The following is a 16053-nucleotide window of genomic DNA, read 5'->3' as shown; positions in this document are numbered from 1 at the left end:
CATCCACATGGGCCCTCCTGTCTCCCAACTCACCTCTCCTCCATGGTTAGGATGGCACTTGTGAAGTAAAGACCCCTGTGATGGGCATTACACACCTGGATTCCCCACCCCAACTCACTGACGCTTGGGTCTTCTGCCTCATCTCCTCCAAAGGTGCCCGCTTGCATTTGGAACTTACAACAGCAGCAGGTTTATTTTTCAGCTCGTGATTCAGATGCCCCTTCCAGGAAGCCTTCTCAGATTTCCCCGGGTTGGGCTTGTTGGACTTAGCTGAGACTCCACTCATGGCAGGCCTCTCCATGAATGAATGAATGAATGAATGAATGAATGAATGAATGAATGAATGAAGCAAATAAATTGTTACTGACTGTTTTGACAAAGCTTTATTGATGTGGAGAAAGAACCAAGGTACACAGGGTGGGTGTGGTGGGCATGAGGACAGCCCACAGAGTACAGAGAGCTGAGACCATGCCTGGCCTTGCTAGGAACCCTCCTCTGTCTTCTTCTCTTGCTCAGACTGCTCCTGCTGCTGGCTGCACATATCCTAGAGAAGAGCAGGGAAGAGAGTAGAGTGAGTGAGCTGGCTGTGGCGGCACACAACTGTGGGGGACTGAAGCAGGAGGATTGCTGAAAGCTCCAGGGTATCCTGGGTTACAGGGTGAGATATAAAAGAAAAAATAATATGGCAAGATAGGTAAGCCTGATGGACAACTTGAATTCAATCCCCAAAGCCCATATGAGGGTGGTGTGCTCCACAGAGTTGTCCTCTGATGCTCTTCACACACATGGTATGCTTGCACGTGAGTGCACACACATCACGTACACATGCACATGCACTTGCACACACACACATAATAGCAATAATTTTTTTTTTTCGTTTTTGAGACAGGGTTTCTCTGTGTAGCTTTGGCTGTCCTGGAACTTGCTCTGTAGACCAGGCTGGACTCAAACTCATAGATATCCTCCTGCCTCTGCCTCTCAAGTGCTGTGATTAAAGATGTACACCACCACCACCTGGCTATAAATACATTTTTAAAAGGGGAATGAAAATCCCAATGGTTGCCCAGAAAAGGCAGGATAGTGTCAACCAGCTGTAACTGAGATCTACCACGGCTTCATTGGAGTATCTAGGGCAAGTCATTCCTGTCTCTGAGCCTCAACTTATTCACTCCATTGAACAGGAGCATGGAGCCCCCAAAACAGCAGGCATTTTCTGAACATTCCTGACCACGGGTGCGGGTTGAGTCTACAGACCCCACAGTCCTGTAGCTGAAACGACTGAGGCCCAGGTGGCCGGGTGACCTTTTTGAGGTCTCCTGGTTGTGAGGTGGAGAAGGCAGGCTGTGAAACAATTGCAGTGGCTGTCTGCAGGCATCCTCTTCCTGGGAACCCAGGGCTGGCAGGAAGGGTTCAGGTAGGGTCACAAAGTACTGTGTGTCTCTCAAACTGAGTGTAAGCTCATTGGCTGGCCCTGTGACCTCAGCTAGAACAAAGTCAAAGCTGAGGAAGACTTTCCTTCAGCACAGGTTTAGAGGGAGCATCAAGAAGACCCTGTGTGGATCATTCCTGCCTTATAACCAAAGTCACCGGGCTTGCTGGAGTTGGCAGGGCACAGAAAACTTCAACCACAACTTCGTATAGGTAGTGAAAACGAAGGCCGGGGAAAAGCCTGGCACCCTGGCACCAGCCGTCCCCTCCATTGCCCTTTCTGGTCCTGTCCCTTATCCTCCCCAGTCTTTCCAGGGTCTCCTACCTAACCCCACCCACCCCCAGTCTCGTTGCCTACCTCTGGTCTCTGGGAATCTCAGCGGCCACAGCAGGCGGAGTTCTTAACAGCAAGACACCTGCCTCACTGGGCTACCTTAACCAGCAGCTTACCCTCTCTGAGCCTCTAGGGTCACTCAAGAGGGTGACATCATCCAGCCTCTCTGTTTACCTTTTTCCAGTCAGTATATATGATTTCTGACTCCTTCATGCCCAGACTTTTGACAGCTTTCTGGAATTCCTCAAGAAGCTCCGGGGAAACATCTGGCTTATTAGCTGCAAGAGAGAACAGGGGGTGCTGAGTAAGGGGTCAGCAGATGGGAGGCCCGGCAGGGATGTGGGGTGCGGGTGGGGAACCAAGGGCAAAGTCCTTGGAGTTGGGGATCAGGGCTGCGAGGCGCCTACCGTACAAGGACAGTCCCCGGTTCTTTTCGTCCTGCGGGGCAAAGGCAAGCAGGAAGCCCCCATGTCTCTTGAACACTTTCAGGTGGGCCAAGAATTCTACTGCTCCGTCTGCAGGAGGGAAGGTTCCGTGAGTCACTGGAATGGGGCCACGCACCCCATTGCCGAGGTGAGGGAGCGAAGAGTTAGGGGCAAAGGCCCGGGACTCCTGAGAGCTGCCCTGTGCTCAGCCTCTGCAGTGTGCCAGCCCTCTGCTGAGTGCTTCACAGATGAGGGATGGCGGGGCCCCTGGAAAGATGGTGGCTATCTGTCCCCATGTCACGGATGAAGGGACACAAGGATTAAAAGCCTCAGGGTTGCTAAGCAGTGTCTGATCGGGCCCATCAGCATTTGTGTGGCCTTCCTATGTGTTGTCACCTGTGACACGGGGAACATGGGTGAAGTCGTGGCGGCCCACCCCACGGGTTCCCACTCTGAGCTCACAGAGCATGGGAAAGGATGGTTAAAAGAGAGGCTGGTCTGGAGCTAGATTCTAGTGTGAATCTGCTTCTAATTACAAAGAGCGACTTAACCACCCTGTGCTGTTTCCTTCTCTGATCCTTGCGATATCGAAAGCACTGAGTTCCAACAGTGCCCGCCCAGCACAGGGCAAGAGCTCGGAGCTTTTGTTGGTCAGCCAGTGCTCTCTGTGACCACAGGATCCAGGGCCTTGGCACGCCCTCACCTCTAAGCTGGCTAGCCCCCTTCACAGACAGATCCGTCCCATAAGTGCTGGCCCTCACCCAATTTGGAGATGGTCCCATTCTCTCTCTGGACTCCCAGCTTGCTGACGTTATAGACACATCGGTCCTCCCTACGGGCAAAGGGAAGGTGGACAACAAAGTGAGAGGTCATCAGGAGATGTGACTAGCATGGAGGCCAAGAGGCAGGTAGAGAAGACAGTTAGCTGTCCCCATTCCTGAAGGTGGGAGGAGGGGAGGCCAAGCAGAGGCAGAGTTTGCTCAGGTCTCCAGGCATCCAGGAATGGAGGCCAGGGCTGGGGTGGGGTGGCTGCTGCAAGGACTCACATGGTCTGGTATTCTTGGAGCAGTATAGTGTCGTCCGTCACGTTGGGGGTAAAGTAGAAATATTCCGCCTGTATCTTTTGAGCTGCCTGCTTGAACACAAGGTTGTGTAAAGCCGAGCCGATGTAAAACCATTTGCCAGAGAGCTGGGAAGATGAAGGCACACAAGTGAGCAGTCCTTGGAGTGTGGACCTTGGCAGTCAGCACTGATGAGTGGCCGGCAAGAGATGGCTTCTGAGCCACACATGGGGGAACTGAAGCCCCAGGTGGGGATCACATAGACAATTCAAAAATCAGCCATCCACTGCTCTGTCCCTTTCTAGAGACCTCAGGAGGGATGCTTCTGAGTTTGGAGGCAGAGGCATGCCACCAGAGTCCCAGGCTGATTAGAATTTCCCTCAGGAGAGGCAAGGGCAGCACCAGGAGCCCAGAGATTAACACAGACAGGGAAGGAAAAGCCCCGAGGAAAGGCTGCCATCTACAGTGCTCAGAGCCAGGCCCCGGGCAGGCACTCACCCAGCTCAGAGTGTCATTGGTAATAGGTATGCCTGTGATGTTGGCATGTTCTGGATTCTGGGCCTCCAGCAGAGGCAGGAGGCTCAAAATGACAAGAACCCTGCGCAGCGCCATGCGGACGGACACTCAGAGGCACCAGAGCCAGGAGGAGCTAACTGGTGGCTGGAGGGTGCAGCGGCCTTTATAACAAGATGTGGGAGGGGCTCAGGAGTCCAGCCAGGGGCTGCAGAGACTTGGCACAATCCCACTAGCTCTGAGAAACATCTTGCGTAAAACGTCCTCTCAAGTCAGCTGTAAGTACAGGTCTCACAGGCAGCCCTGATATGGGCTCCTGACCTACAGTTGCCCTCAAAGCCAGAGTGTTGATTCATGGCCAAGGTGTGTACAAGGCTAGCCCAGGGACACTTAACAGGTTACCAGCCACAAGTTTTTAATATAGATCCCAGCTAGTAATCTCATTCATTTCTTGTCCCATGGAGCTGCTGAGCATGAGTGAGAAACCCTCCACCCTCAGCCATAAATCAAATCCTGAATGTGTTATGAAGAGGTTCCAGGTCAGGCATGAACCTGGAAGACACTTAGGGAGTAAATATGACAAAGATGAGTTAGATCCAAATGAGTGTGATGCTTCTGGGGACCCCTAGCCAGCCTTGTAGACTACCAAGTGCCCAACGGGGGTGCGGGTGGGGCTGGGGGTGGATCTGAGTGGAATATCTAGTCCAGCAAAAGTTCCAGTATCTAAACCAGGCAAGGATCTGCCTATGGCAGTGCTCGCCCAACCCTGGAGCTGTGCCCAGCATCCAGTAAGTATCAGCTGTAGTTCCTGCCTGATGTAGCCCAATCTCGTTCCACACGAATGAACACTCTCAAAAAGGATTGTTATGGTCAGGCATGGTGACACTCACTGGGGCAGGAAGTCATTTCTGGGAACTTGAGACCAGCCTGGGGGTACACAATGGGCTGTTTCAAGACCGCAACAACAGTAGTGTTAGAGCATGCATGCTCACAATTTTGTGTTCTACTCCCTGTGTCCTCCGCCTGTTTTTATATTTTAGTGTAGTCAGAGTTACAGTAACACATAACTTGTCGTTCACTTACTATGTTCTAACTTCATGAGACCCTCTCTTCAACTTGTGGCACGTTGTATTGTATTTTCCCCCTCGTGATAGTGTCAGAGCAGTATATTACCTTTTGAAATGACCCCGCCATCCAACAGGAAAAAGCACACGTCAACTCCAGCATCATGCATGCGAGTGATTCCAGTGGGATTATTTAAAGCAGCCCCACGGGCAAATCTGTTAAATGCCCACGACCAGGCAAATGGGAAATGGGTTGTGATGTCTCACGCGAAAGGACTGTTGTTTAGTGACAGAGAGAAACGAACTGCTGATAGATTGGACAGTGCAAATGAAGCTCAACAGCACCATGGCCAGTAGTGGAACTCAGATATCCCAGAGGTGGGATTGTGTAAATCTGCGTATGGGAGTTCTAGACTAGCCCAGCTAATCTGTAATGATAGAAATGAAGTCAGCGGTTGCCTAGGGGAAAAGGAAGGGGCCACAGACGGCAGGGGGAAAGCCGGACCTGGTTTTGTTAATCACAGATTAGAGTCCCCTTCTAAAGGCATATAATTAAAAAAGCATGTCTCAGGAAACTAGGATAGTCCCCACTGTATGGATGAAGTAACAAGCCGCACAGAGAGGTTAAGTGACCTGGAGAAGACACACAGCAGCAGAGCACAAGCAACTCTACAGATGTGAGCATCCCTCTCCACCTCCTTCTGTAGCAGCAGCTGGGCAGGACTGCTGATTCTAATTAGGGCCTGTAGGTCGGGGCTGAGAAAGCACACCAAGGACTGTCGGGACAAGCCCAGGTCCTGTGTGGAGATCTTGGCAACGTGCGTGTGACTGACCTCCGTGAACCTCAATTCCTTTGTCTGAAAGTCCATCACGGTATGTACATGTTTCGCCAGTCAAGTCCTTGAGATTAAAAAAACACAGCACGCTTTGTACTGGTGCAGGGGGCATGGCCAGTGTACAGGAACTACCTCCATTGTGAGCGTGAACAGTGCTTTTCTTGGCTTGACCCGTCTGTAGCTGGCCTCTACAGATCAAAGAGCAGGTGCCGAGACTACGGCTCAGAAGGTAAAACGCTCGCCCTACAAGCATGGGGACTTGAGTTTGATCCCAGGAACCCAGACAATAAAGCCCGGGCATGGTGGCACACACCTGTAATCCTAGCAGTGAAGGGATAGGCATGGGCAGGTTCCTGGCGCTCAATGGCCAGCCAGGCTAGCGGACTTGGCAAGCTCAAGGCCAAAGGAGAGACCCTGTCTTAAGAAAGAGGGCTGACTGCTCTGAGGAAAAACATCTGAGGTTTGCCTCTGGTGTACACACACACACACACACACACACGCACGCACGCACGCACGCACGCACGCACGCACGCACGCACGCACATGTTCAACAGCAATTGACTATTGTTCGGCTCTATACTGTGGACGGATAGCCTACCTACGGCTGGCAGGCAGGACAGAGCGGGCTTCTCACGACAAAATGAGCTCCCTCTGAAGGCTCTGGCCCAGGCAAGATGCTGGGCCCAGAACTTGCAGTGTCTGTCTGTCTGTTCTCTTCTTTCCCTCATAGGCTACTGAACATTGTGTTGTGAGCAGGCCTTGGCTGACCTTTCGGCACTGTGGACAGGACAAACACAGCAAGTCAAGGTTTTCCCTGGAACCCCGGGCGGCTTCCTGTCACCTAGGTTGTGCAATGGAAGATTGAGAAATGTGGGGAAGGCTGGCTCAGACAAAGCTGCCACCTGCCACCGCCACTTCTGGGAAGAAACTGGCTTAGCTTCAGGGCGTTTACTGGCCAGGTCACGGGGACCCAGGCATCAACGAGACCAAGTGGTGAACATACTCGTCTCCCGCTCCAGCCCTTCCTGCTGGCTCTCGTGTCTCCCGGGTCATGTTTACAAAGCCACAGAGAGGCTGCTGACACTGTCAGAGTTCTGAGTCTCAGGCCAACCTGTCCTGCCGTCCCAGCTCTGCCATCTGCCACCTGCACAGCTCGGCTCCCGGGTCCCGTTGCAGCTTGGATCTACCCGTCCCAGTCTCTGTTCTGAGTGAAACCATAACTTCTGTTTCATGGTGCCCAAGCCCCTCTGCTGCTGCTGCCACCGGAAGGGAGCCACCGGCACTTCCTGCCACGTGGATGAGCAAGGCTTGTTTTTCCCTAGATGCAGCCTTGGACCCAGAGCCACGCTGATGCCTGGACACTGAGGCCTGGAGTAGGAGGTCTACAGATGGCACAGCACACAGAAGGGTCTCAACCTGAGGAAGCAGTAACTTCAGGTTTCCGCCGGCACCTCTTCCAGGCAGGTGTTATGAGTTCTCTCAGATGGAGTGTTCCTCACGAGAGCCAAAAGGGGGGCACAGCCAGGGTCTCCCAACTGAAGAACGGATAACTTGCAATCTGTCCATACTGTGTGCAGTCAGCCTCCACGAGAGCCATCTTGAATTGTATGCATCACAGCTGCTTTTGGGTAACCCACCTCTGTTTTCCTTGCCTAGTTTCTCAGCCAACTATAAATAGGTAAAACATGAGCATGGTATGTGGAGCTTTTGTGTATGTGTATGTGGGTGGGTGTCATGTTCACGTGTGTGTGTGTGTGTGTGTGTGTGTGTGTGTGTGTGTGTGTGTGCGCGCGCGCATGTAGAGGCCAGTGACCACCCCAGGTGTCATTCCTCAGGAACTGTCCAGCTTCTATTTTTTTGAGACAGGATCTCTCACTGAACCTGGGGCTCATTGATTTGGCTAGGCTGGCTGACCAGCAGGCCCCAGAGGTCAGAAAAATCTGACTTTTCACGTGGGTCTGGGGATTGAACTCTAGTCCTCACACTTTCACAGCCAACACTTTACCAAGAGTCATCTTCCCAACCCCCAGTACCTGGAGCTTTAAAGCCAGGCCCTGTGCCGGGAATGTACTCTTCCTTCTGACCCAAACTACAGTGGTGCGCTTGGTGTTGCTGTGTCTTTCTGGAGTAGATCCCCAGTAAATTGTGCCCAGTACAGTACTTATCAGCTCACTTCTTTCTCTGCTTTCACAGCACCTGTGCTCATCGCTTACATTCTGGGGTGGGTCAACCCAGAATGACAAGATGTGACAAGGGCTGGAGAGATGGCTCAGTGGTTAAGAGCACTGACCGCTCTTCCAGAGGACCTGGGTTCAATTCCCAGCACCACATGGCAGCTCACAACTGTCTGTAACTCAAATTCCAGTGGATCTGACTCCTTCACAAAGACATGCAGGTCAAACACCAATGCATATAGCCGGGCGGTGGTGGCGCACGCCTTTAATCCCAGCACTCGGGAGGCAGAGCCAGGCGGGTCTCTGTGAGTTTGAAGCCAGCCTGGTCTACAGAGCGAGATCCAGGACAGGCACCAAAGCTACACAGAGAAACTGTGTCTAGAAAAAAAAAAAAGTGATGGTATTGCCATCAAAAGGAACGAAGGAACACCGCATGATTCAACACACACATGCAAAGCCCTGGGTCCCATCCCTGAGTGTGGAGTGCAGCTCAGAGGCCGGAAGGGGCCAGGACAGCTCCAGGCTTGGGGGCTTGGATGGAGAAGGGCTCTTCCTACACTTGGGCATCCCACTCTTCCTCCAGAACCTTGGCGTCAATTTGCCCTCAGCTTTAAGCCCCAGCACTGGTCTCGGCCTCGGCAGGACCCCTCCGAGCATCTTCCCTCCTCAGCCAAGGCTTCAGCCTGCCCTTGAGCACTGTGAAGAAGCGTCAGACCACAGTCTCAGCGTTCTGTTGCTCAGTTTTAAATATTTATTTAAAGTCCAGAAGGGTCTGGACACACTGACACTTAGACAGAAACAGAAGAACGACAGTGAATACACATCCGGTGACGAGAGAGACACAGAGGGGAAACAGGAAACAGCGCGCAGATGAGGACCGAATGACAAAACGCACGTCTAGCCTGGGGTGGGGCGGGCAGGGGTACACACGCAGCATCTGGGGGAGGGGGGAAGGGAGTGAGGTATTAAATAATGGAAAGCAAATCCAATTCCTCACAAGACACAACTTTAGAAACACACAAATGCAGACTTTGACATCAATCTTTCTTCTATAAAAATAATTCCATAGTTAAAATAACTTCAAAATCCAATTGGGGTCCCGAATAATTCAGGTTGCATGGAAGGTCGCTGTTACGGAGACCGATGAGGTACCCATAACTGATCCTTCCTCCTCCACCCAAATAGGCGCTTGGGGAAAGGATGTGGGTTTCTACACAGCTGTGCGATCTGAGAAAGCAGAAAGGTTGGCTGCACTCAGAAGAGGAGCTCCTGGGAGGGAAACCTTGGTCTTCAGAGACGGTCGGCATTTACAGTTCACCTTCCAGATCAGCCCTCACTGAGGGGCATCTTCCTCAAATCCGAGGAGTCTTCTCCCAGGTCGGGTCTTCTAAAGGGAACCAAACCCCTCCAGGAGCAAGGAGGACCACGTCAGAACGCCTCCCCAAAGGTCAGAAGCAGAAATCTCCATACTTCTGGTTTCTAGTAAGATTTTTTTTCTTTTTCTTTTTTTTTTCTTTTTTCCTTTTTCCTTTTTTTTTCCTCCTCAGCAGATTACGGAGGTAATGCTAGTAACATTGTTAAATCCCCATTTGGAGGAGAGAACGATTATGGACAAGGCCCCACTCAAAACGTTTCTTCAAAGCCTGTGGCAACAAAAATAGTAGCACCTTCAGAATCTTAAATAAGGTTTTTTTTTTTCTTCTTAAAAAAAAATCACATACATTACAAGAGACAATTGTGAGCACCAGCAATTTCACAGTGGGAGGTAGCGCACAGCACCCCAGCCTGGGGGTCAGCCTCTCCACACCCCCAGCTCCTCTTGTCCTTCCTCACCTCTCCCAGGTGAAAAAAAATAGTAACACACCTTCTTTTTGTTTAAATAATATATATATATATATAATAGATAGATTTCTTTCTTTCCTTTTCTCTTCTATTTTTTTTTTTCATATCTCCTTTCTAATATTGCACATCAAAAGCTCCCTAGCAGGGACCAGCCGACAACACGCCCCCTTCCCTTGAGGTGGCATCAATGGGGGAAGGACTCTTTGGGGAGGGAGGGGCTGTGTACAGAGCTGGGCAACAGGCCATGGGCTGGAGTGGGCAGCAAGCCCTGCTTGCTTTGACTGGCTCTTTGGTTGGGGCTAAGCTGGGATTGGCAGTTCTCCAGGACAGCCTGCTTCCCTCTCTCAACTCCCGCTGAGCAGATAACAGCGGGGACCTGCACCGGGGTCCTGAGGCAGGGTCCCGCATCTTCTGGGACTTGCTGCCCCCAGCCTCTTCCCTCCCCAACAAGGCTTAGAGGAGCCTGGAGGTCAGAGGTCGGAGGTCAGAGGAAGCACGCAGGTCCGACTTCGAGGCGGTACTGCTTCCCTGATGAGACAGGTGGGAGGTTGTCCACGCTCACAATGGGCAGCTGCTGGGGGTCCTGGGTCCGGAAGGTGAACAGTGTCTGGTGCCAGCGGCCATCACGGACCTGTAGGTAGGCAGGAAAATGACATGAATGTGATTCTTGACATTTACAAATGCATTTCTCATTATCTTTTGTTTTTGCAGGAATAATGTGGCATATCTGGGTACACATCTGGCTTGGTTGCTTGTATTTTTTTTAAAGTTTTTTTTGAATATTCAATATTTTTAATTATATGTGTGTGGTGTGTCTGAGTGTGGGTTAGTGTATGTGTGAGTGCAGGTGCCTTTGAAGACCAGAAGGTGGCATCAGATCCCTCGGAGTTCAAGTGGTTGTGAGCTGCCCAACATGGGTACTGAGAAATGAAATCAGGTTGTGTCAGAGTACAAAGTAGCAAGTGCTCTTACCTGCTGAGCCATCTCTCCAACATCTATCTGACTATCTATCTATCTATCTATCTATCTATCTATCTATCTATCTATCTATCTATCATCTATCATCTATCTATCTATCATCTATCTACCTATCTATCATCTATCTATATATCTATCTATCTATCTATCTATCTGTCTGTCTATCTATCTATCTATCTATCTATCTATCTATCTATCTATCTATCTATCATCTATCTATCTATCATCTATCTACCTATCTATCATCTATCTGTCTATCTATCTGTCTGTCTATCTATCTATCTATCCATCCATCCATCCATCCATCCATCCATCCATCCATCTATCTGTTTTTGAGATAGGGTCTCATATAGCCCAGCCTTGCCTTGAACTCCTCCTGTTCCTCCTGCTTCTGTCCCCCTCCATCCCCCAATCAAGTCCTGAGATCACAAGTGTGAAACATCCCACCGATGTCAATTTTTAATGTTTTTTCTTTTATTCTTGTTAAGTAATAATTGTATGAAATCCACTGTGTTTTCACTCTGGGGCACATTCCTAGTGTGAATATCCCATGAACAGATTCTACAAGTAGACTCTCCAGACCCAAGGACAGCTGGTGTTCTTGATACATACTGACTCTATATTTACACAGAGCTTTTTTCCAACATCTCTTTTCTCGGTAGCTTCATGCGGGGAGCACATCTTTAATGACACTGTGGATACTAGTTTGACTTAATGAAAGTAGTTTTACCCATGCATGACTTTCTGTCTCCTTCAACCCTTCGTGCACATCCTGTTTAAGACATTTGAAAGTGACCCAAACTATTAACAGAAAGAAAGGCCCCTGACCGGTAGAGCGGAGAACAGATACTCTTTCAAAGAGGCCTTTGCAAAGTAACAAATGTCCCTATTAGCCTGAAGGACTTTTATCAGCATAGATTCCTCCTTAGGAGGTTCCCAGAGAGGTTATCTTAGAGAGTGCAAGGCCCTGGGTCCACCCCCAGCAACACACATATGCACACACACACTCACACACATATGTGCATGGGCACTCACACACACACACAGGAAAGTGAATAAAGTCAATTTTACTAAATAAATCATTCTAATGAAATTGAATGATGACAATGAATTGTATACAATGTAGTATAAAATGATAAGACATACTTAGAAAACCAGATAAGTTTCTCTAGTGTCCCCACATCAAGGGACAATGAGGGGGCTCCAACAGTTACCTTGCAGCCATCCACGGACACCTCTGGCCTGAACTGACCCCCAGCTTCGAAGACCTGTCCATTCCAGGCACGGAAACGCACGGCTTGCCTGGCAGAGAGGCGCCCTGGGCCCTCCTGCCACACTGTCAGGTTCAGGCAGTGGATTGTGATGTGCTGTGTCCCCTCAGAGCTGAGCAGGTGCAAGAAATTCATCTGGACCCGGCTCACAGCAAACTCCACCTGTGGGGGAGATGCAGGTGGGAAGCAGCCTCCCACAGCCCTCAGGTCCCCCACCTTTCTGGAAGGCACCAAGGTTAGCCCTCTCCCGGCCAGTTTTTCCTGTGTCATCTGCCCACTAGAAAGACAGAGAAACCGAGTTCTGTGTGAGCTGGTCCTGTAGCCTCGTGACTGTTCAAGCCCAGAACCAGAGGTCTGAGGATCTGATTTGTTTGCCCTGCTCTCCCAAGTGGATGAGCTAAGGGTTCAGCCAGATCTAGAGACTGGCAAGGAGTCTGCCCAAGCTGAGTATGGAGGGAATGAAAGGGGCCTTAAAGAATTTAGCCTAAAAAGGACGCAAGCGTTATCAGAGCTGTGATATGGGGCTCTGGGGAGGCGGGGCTTAATGGGAAGGTGGTTGGTTCACTGAGGGTGTGCCCTTCAAGAGGCTATTAGGTTCCAGTGCTTTCCTGTCTTTTTTTTTTTTTTTTTTTTTTTTTTCTTCCCGACTGCTAGGGAGTAAGGAGCTCTCCTCTACTATAGTCCATACCACAGACCCCATGGCAGAAGAGCCAACCAATCAGCAGGAGACAAAGAAAACTTTTTTTTTTCCCTTCCAGAAATGTTTTCACGGTGACACAAAGCTAATTAGTCTGCCATTGTTCCTGATGGAGACGGCAGAGCTGGTGGGCAGCTCTGTTGCCGATCCAGGCTTACACCTCGTACTGACAGGCCTGCCGTGGGGTCCCCAGACCTCCAAGTCATCAAGAAGGGAGCCCACAGAGGTTACTGCGGCCCTGCTGGACTGTGAGCTCTCCAGCTGCAGGAACAGGGCCAAGTTTGACCTCTTCACACCTGGCTCAGGGTCTGGCTAGGTCAGGAAGCCAGCTGACTTGTGGAGCAGCTGGCCGAGTGGAACCAGCACCTTCTCAGCCAGGGGGAGGTGCCGTGGGGAGTCTATGGCTACAAAAGTCTGGGGCTCCCCCACCTCTTCTGCAGCCAGAGCAGCTTCTCCACGTGGCACACTCCCACCCCCTCCTCTCCCCCACACGGACAGCCTTGTAGAAACAGACAGACAAGCAGTGGAAGGGCATCCTGGACAGGAATGGCCATGCCCTACAGCTGCTGCTGCTGCTGCCTGCCTTACCTTTGGGTCACCTGGCTCCACCCCAAAATGCTTAGCTCAGGGACAGACGTGGTGTGCAGATACTGAATGGGAATTAAAGATCATGCATGCAAGAGTGGCACGTGTCCCCAACAAACCATCTTCTGACTTCATGCCAACAATTCATGATTCTCCTGGACCACAGAGTGTTCCAAGAGAAGATGGGGTCTTCAGCCCTGAGAGTCCACAGTGTGTGAGAACACAGCAGTGTGAATGGGTTTGTTAACCACACATTAGTCCTACCCACCCCCAACTTCTAAGAGAGGAAACTATGTCTCAAGAAAGGATGGCCTTCCCACAGCTTTTCAAGAAGACAAGCCAGGCTCAGGGCAGGGACTGGTAGGGTGGGCAGCGCCTGGTAGCAATGGGGAGCAGATGGTACCTTGGAGGCCGTGATGGGTTTCAGACACGTCTGCCCACCGTGTGTGAAGTTACAGGAGACTTCAATGGTGTCAGAGGAGCAGCCGAGGTTGGGGTCTACCCAGTAGGTACCTGCAGCAGAGCAGGACAGGGACATGTGTGTCAGGAAGGAGACTGCAGGACCTGAACCTGTGACTCATGGAGCTCCAATGGAGTGGGAAGTTAAGGGGCAGGGCAGGCAGACACAAGGTATCTCAAGGCACAGGCAGGATGCCTTCTGGGTAGAGCTGACAAGCGGGGAGTTCCATGCTCTGGCAACAACAGTGCCTGTGCTCTTGCTGGGATGCAGCTGCTCTGTGGAGTAGACAACTAGGGTCTCAGCTCCTGTAGGTTCTTCAAGGCTCAGGCTTCCTCCCAGACCTGCCCAGAGCTGGGGCTCTGGCCTACATCTGGCTTATCTGGCTTCCCTTCATCTATACTTCTGCCTGCACCTGGCTTTCCTGCTAGGCTTCCTGGCTGCCAAGAATTCAGCAGCAGAGAAAAGAGGGCCCCAACATCTGCTTCTAGCAGGAGTGGTGCAGAGCTAGACTAGGACCAGGTGGCACCATGGCATGCCCCAACTCACAGGCGAGGTGAGTCACAGTCAGGGGAGGTCAGAAAGTGAGGATCCCTGCTCAAACAGGAAGCCCCTGGGCTTCTTCTAGCCTTGGGACAGTTTTTTGTTTGTTTGTTTGTTTGTTTGTTTGTTTGTTTGTTTTCAAAGTCTTATCCTTGTGCCCTGAATGGTTCCAACGTGTGGCGCTATGGGCTACATATGGCCCATTCTCTCTACAATACCCTCAAAGCCTGAACCATGGGCCTGGCACTGTGAAGCTCGGAGGCTGTTTCCTGAGTGAATAAATGAGGCTGTGTGTCTATCTCTGTGAGAACAGAAATTTGGATGAGATAGCCAAGGACCCAACACTCCATCGACCTGAGCTCCTCCTGAACTTGTACCACCCCAACACAGGCAGGAGGACCCTCCTCAGCCCCACAGACACTCTTACCATCCGCCATCCTCTGCTCACAGTCCATGAGGTCCCGGCAGACCCGGGCTGGATTCTCCTTGGTGCCCAAGGGCGTCTTAATGCTCTGGATGAGGTTGCTGAGGTAGTGTAAGGTTTTGAAGATCTCTCCTCCCTGGTCCAGCACCAGCTGGTCCGGATAGCTGTACCCCTGCTATGGAGAAGAAGGGCCATATGTCCTGGCCTTGCCCAAAGTCCCAGACACATTGCTCTGACGTTCTCACTGTCTGGGGAGCCCAGTGACCTCCCGGTTCCTGGCTAGCTCAGACTGGCTAGCCCTCCATATCACAGATAAGGAGAGGGAGGGTCAGGGACATAAGGTAGTGGGGCCAAGGGCTGCTTCCTTGCCCCTGGCCCATGAGCCCCAGCAGGGTTGGTAGGAGGACTGAGCTCCCCACCATGACAAGGAAGCAAGGATGCAAAATGGGCTCTGATATTGGCTGGAACACCCTAGACCCATCTCAGCCTGGAATCTCAGCGTAGAGCTGACCGCAAGCTGGGTCTCAGCAGCACCCTGGGGCTCCCTTGTTTCTGGGTGACCCCTGGGTGACCCTGGGAACCTGCTGTGGGCTACGGTCCAGAAAAGCATCCCTTCCTCACTCAGGCCAGACACAAACTAGACATGAGAGGCTTCCGAGAAGCACAAGGGCACCGTGTCTGCATCTGGCCTGGTCCTGGCAGCCTGGGCTGTGGTACCACTTCGGACTGTGGTTTCCATGCGAGCCCTAGTGATGATCTCTGTCTGAGACTGTGAGGCATCACGAAGGCAAGGGCTCTGACACTCTCTCTGTCAGTCACGGGGACAGCATCGACCTCCATGGCCTCTCTCTTTCCCCCACCACTGGAGGTCACGTGAGTGGAGGTCCCGGCATTACCTCTGATCTGACTGCTCCGTGAGCATCCATCCATGTCTGGAAAGCTGCCCCAAGGTCATCTTGCTGCTGTGCAAGGAAAATAAAAGGTGTGTACCCTGTCCCCCTCCCAGGGGAAGCCAGATTCTGAAAGTAGGGGCCAGGGGTACAAGCGCCTACTCTCTCGTCCCCTCCCCACCCCACCCCACCCGTACCCCCACAGGGTCTTGACCAAGTCACACATCCTCTAGGAGTTCCTCCTCCTTCCTTTGCAGAGAGTCAATGTTGAACATGCCACTCCCTCCCACTAAGTCCTTCAATAGCTCCCCAGGGCCCTCTCGGTATTGAGTTCAAATGCCTCGGCATGGTTAAAAACCCCATGTGTCGTTATGGTCTTCATCCTTCTCTCCCTCCACACATTCTCTAGAACCAGGCCCACACTGTTCTTCTCTGTCCCTAAAAGCCTTGCTCTGCTTAGCCCCAGGACCCTTACACACCTTCCTATTGCCTGGGGAAGTCTTTCTGTCCCAACACAGTATCCAGTTTTCT

The 16053-nt window shown here is 51.5% G+C and overlaps 2 protein-coding genes and 1 long non-coding RNA gene across 7 annotated transcripts in view; 1 reads left to right on the top strand and 2 right to left on the bottom strand.

Moving 5' to 3' along the window:
- Nucleotides 1-357: 357 nt before the first annotated feature.
- Nucleotides 358-3916, bottom strand: LOC102923817 (alpha-1-acid glycoprotein-like). Its single transcript, XM_006979555.4, has 6 exons — nucleotides 3747-3916; nucleotides 3234-3376; nucleotides 2949-3019; nucleotides 2170-2277; nucleotides 1937-2040; nucleotides 358-544 (listed from the first exon to the last, which is right to left on the bottom strand). The coding sequence occupies exons 1-6, from the start codon at nucleotides 3858-3860 to the stop codon at nucleotides 482-484; spliced, it is 603 nt and encodes a 200-aa protein (XP_006979617.1). The 5' UTR covers nucleotides 3861-3916; the 3' UTR covers nucleotides 358-481.
- A 9-nt stretch (nucleotides 3917-3925) lies between these two features.
- Nucleotides 3926-7353, top strand: LOC121827262 (uncharacterized). The gene is made up of 2 exons (XR_006069454.2): nucleotides 3926-5890; nucleotides 6392-7353. It is a non-coding gene; the product is annotated as an uncharacterized LOC121827262 (long non-coding RNA).
- A 1203-nt stretch (nucleotides 7354-8556) lies between these two features.
- Col27a1 (collagen type XXVII alpha 1 chain) overlaps nucleotides 8557-16053 on the bottom strand; it is a 121892-nt gene continuing 114395 nt past the window's right edge. Inside the window, exons 57-61 of one of the 5 annotated variants that reach the window (XM_042271274.2) lie at nucleotides 15529-15594; nucleotides 14636-14807; nucleotides 13612-13721; nucleotides 11870-12088; nucleotides 8557-10308 (exon numbers count right to left, since the gene is read on the bottom strand). In XM_042271274.2, coding sequence (XP_042127208.1) covers nucleotides 10162-10308; nucleotides 11870-12088; nucleotides 13612-13721; nucleotides 14636-14807; nucleotides 15529-15594 — 714 coding nt within the window. In that variant the 3' untranslated portion in view covers nucleotides 8557-10161. The remainder of the gene's footprint in view (nucleotides 10309-11869; nucleotides 12089-13611; nucleotides 13722-14635; nucleotides 14808-15528; nucleotides 15595-16053) is intronic. The other 4 variants (XM_042271273.2, XM_042271275.2, XM_042271276.2 and 1 more) reach the window with 4 other exon arrangements.

This window comes from Peromyscus maniculatus, chromosome 2, assembly GCF_049852395.1.
Source record: "Peromyscus maniculatus bairdii isolate BWxNUB_F1_BW_parent chromosome 2, HU_Pman_BW_mat_3.1, whole genome shotgun sequence".
Taxonomy (NCBI): Eukaryota; Metazoa; Chordata; class Mammalia; order Rodentia; family Cricetidae; genus Peromyscus; species Peromyscus maniculatus.
This window is presented reverse-complemented; position numbering and strand designations above follow the sequence as displayed.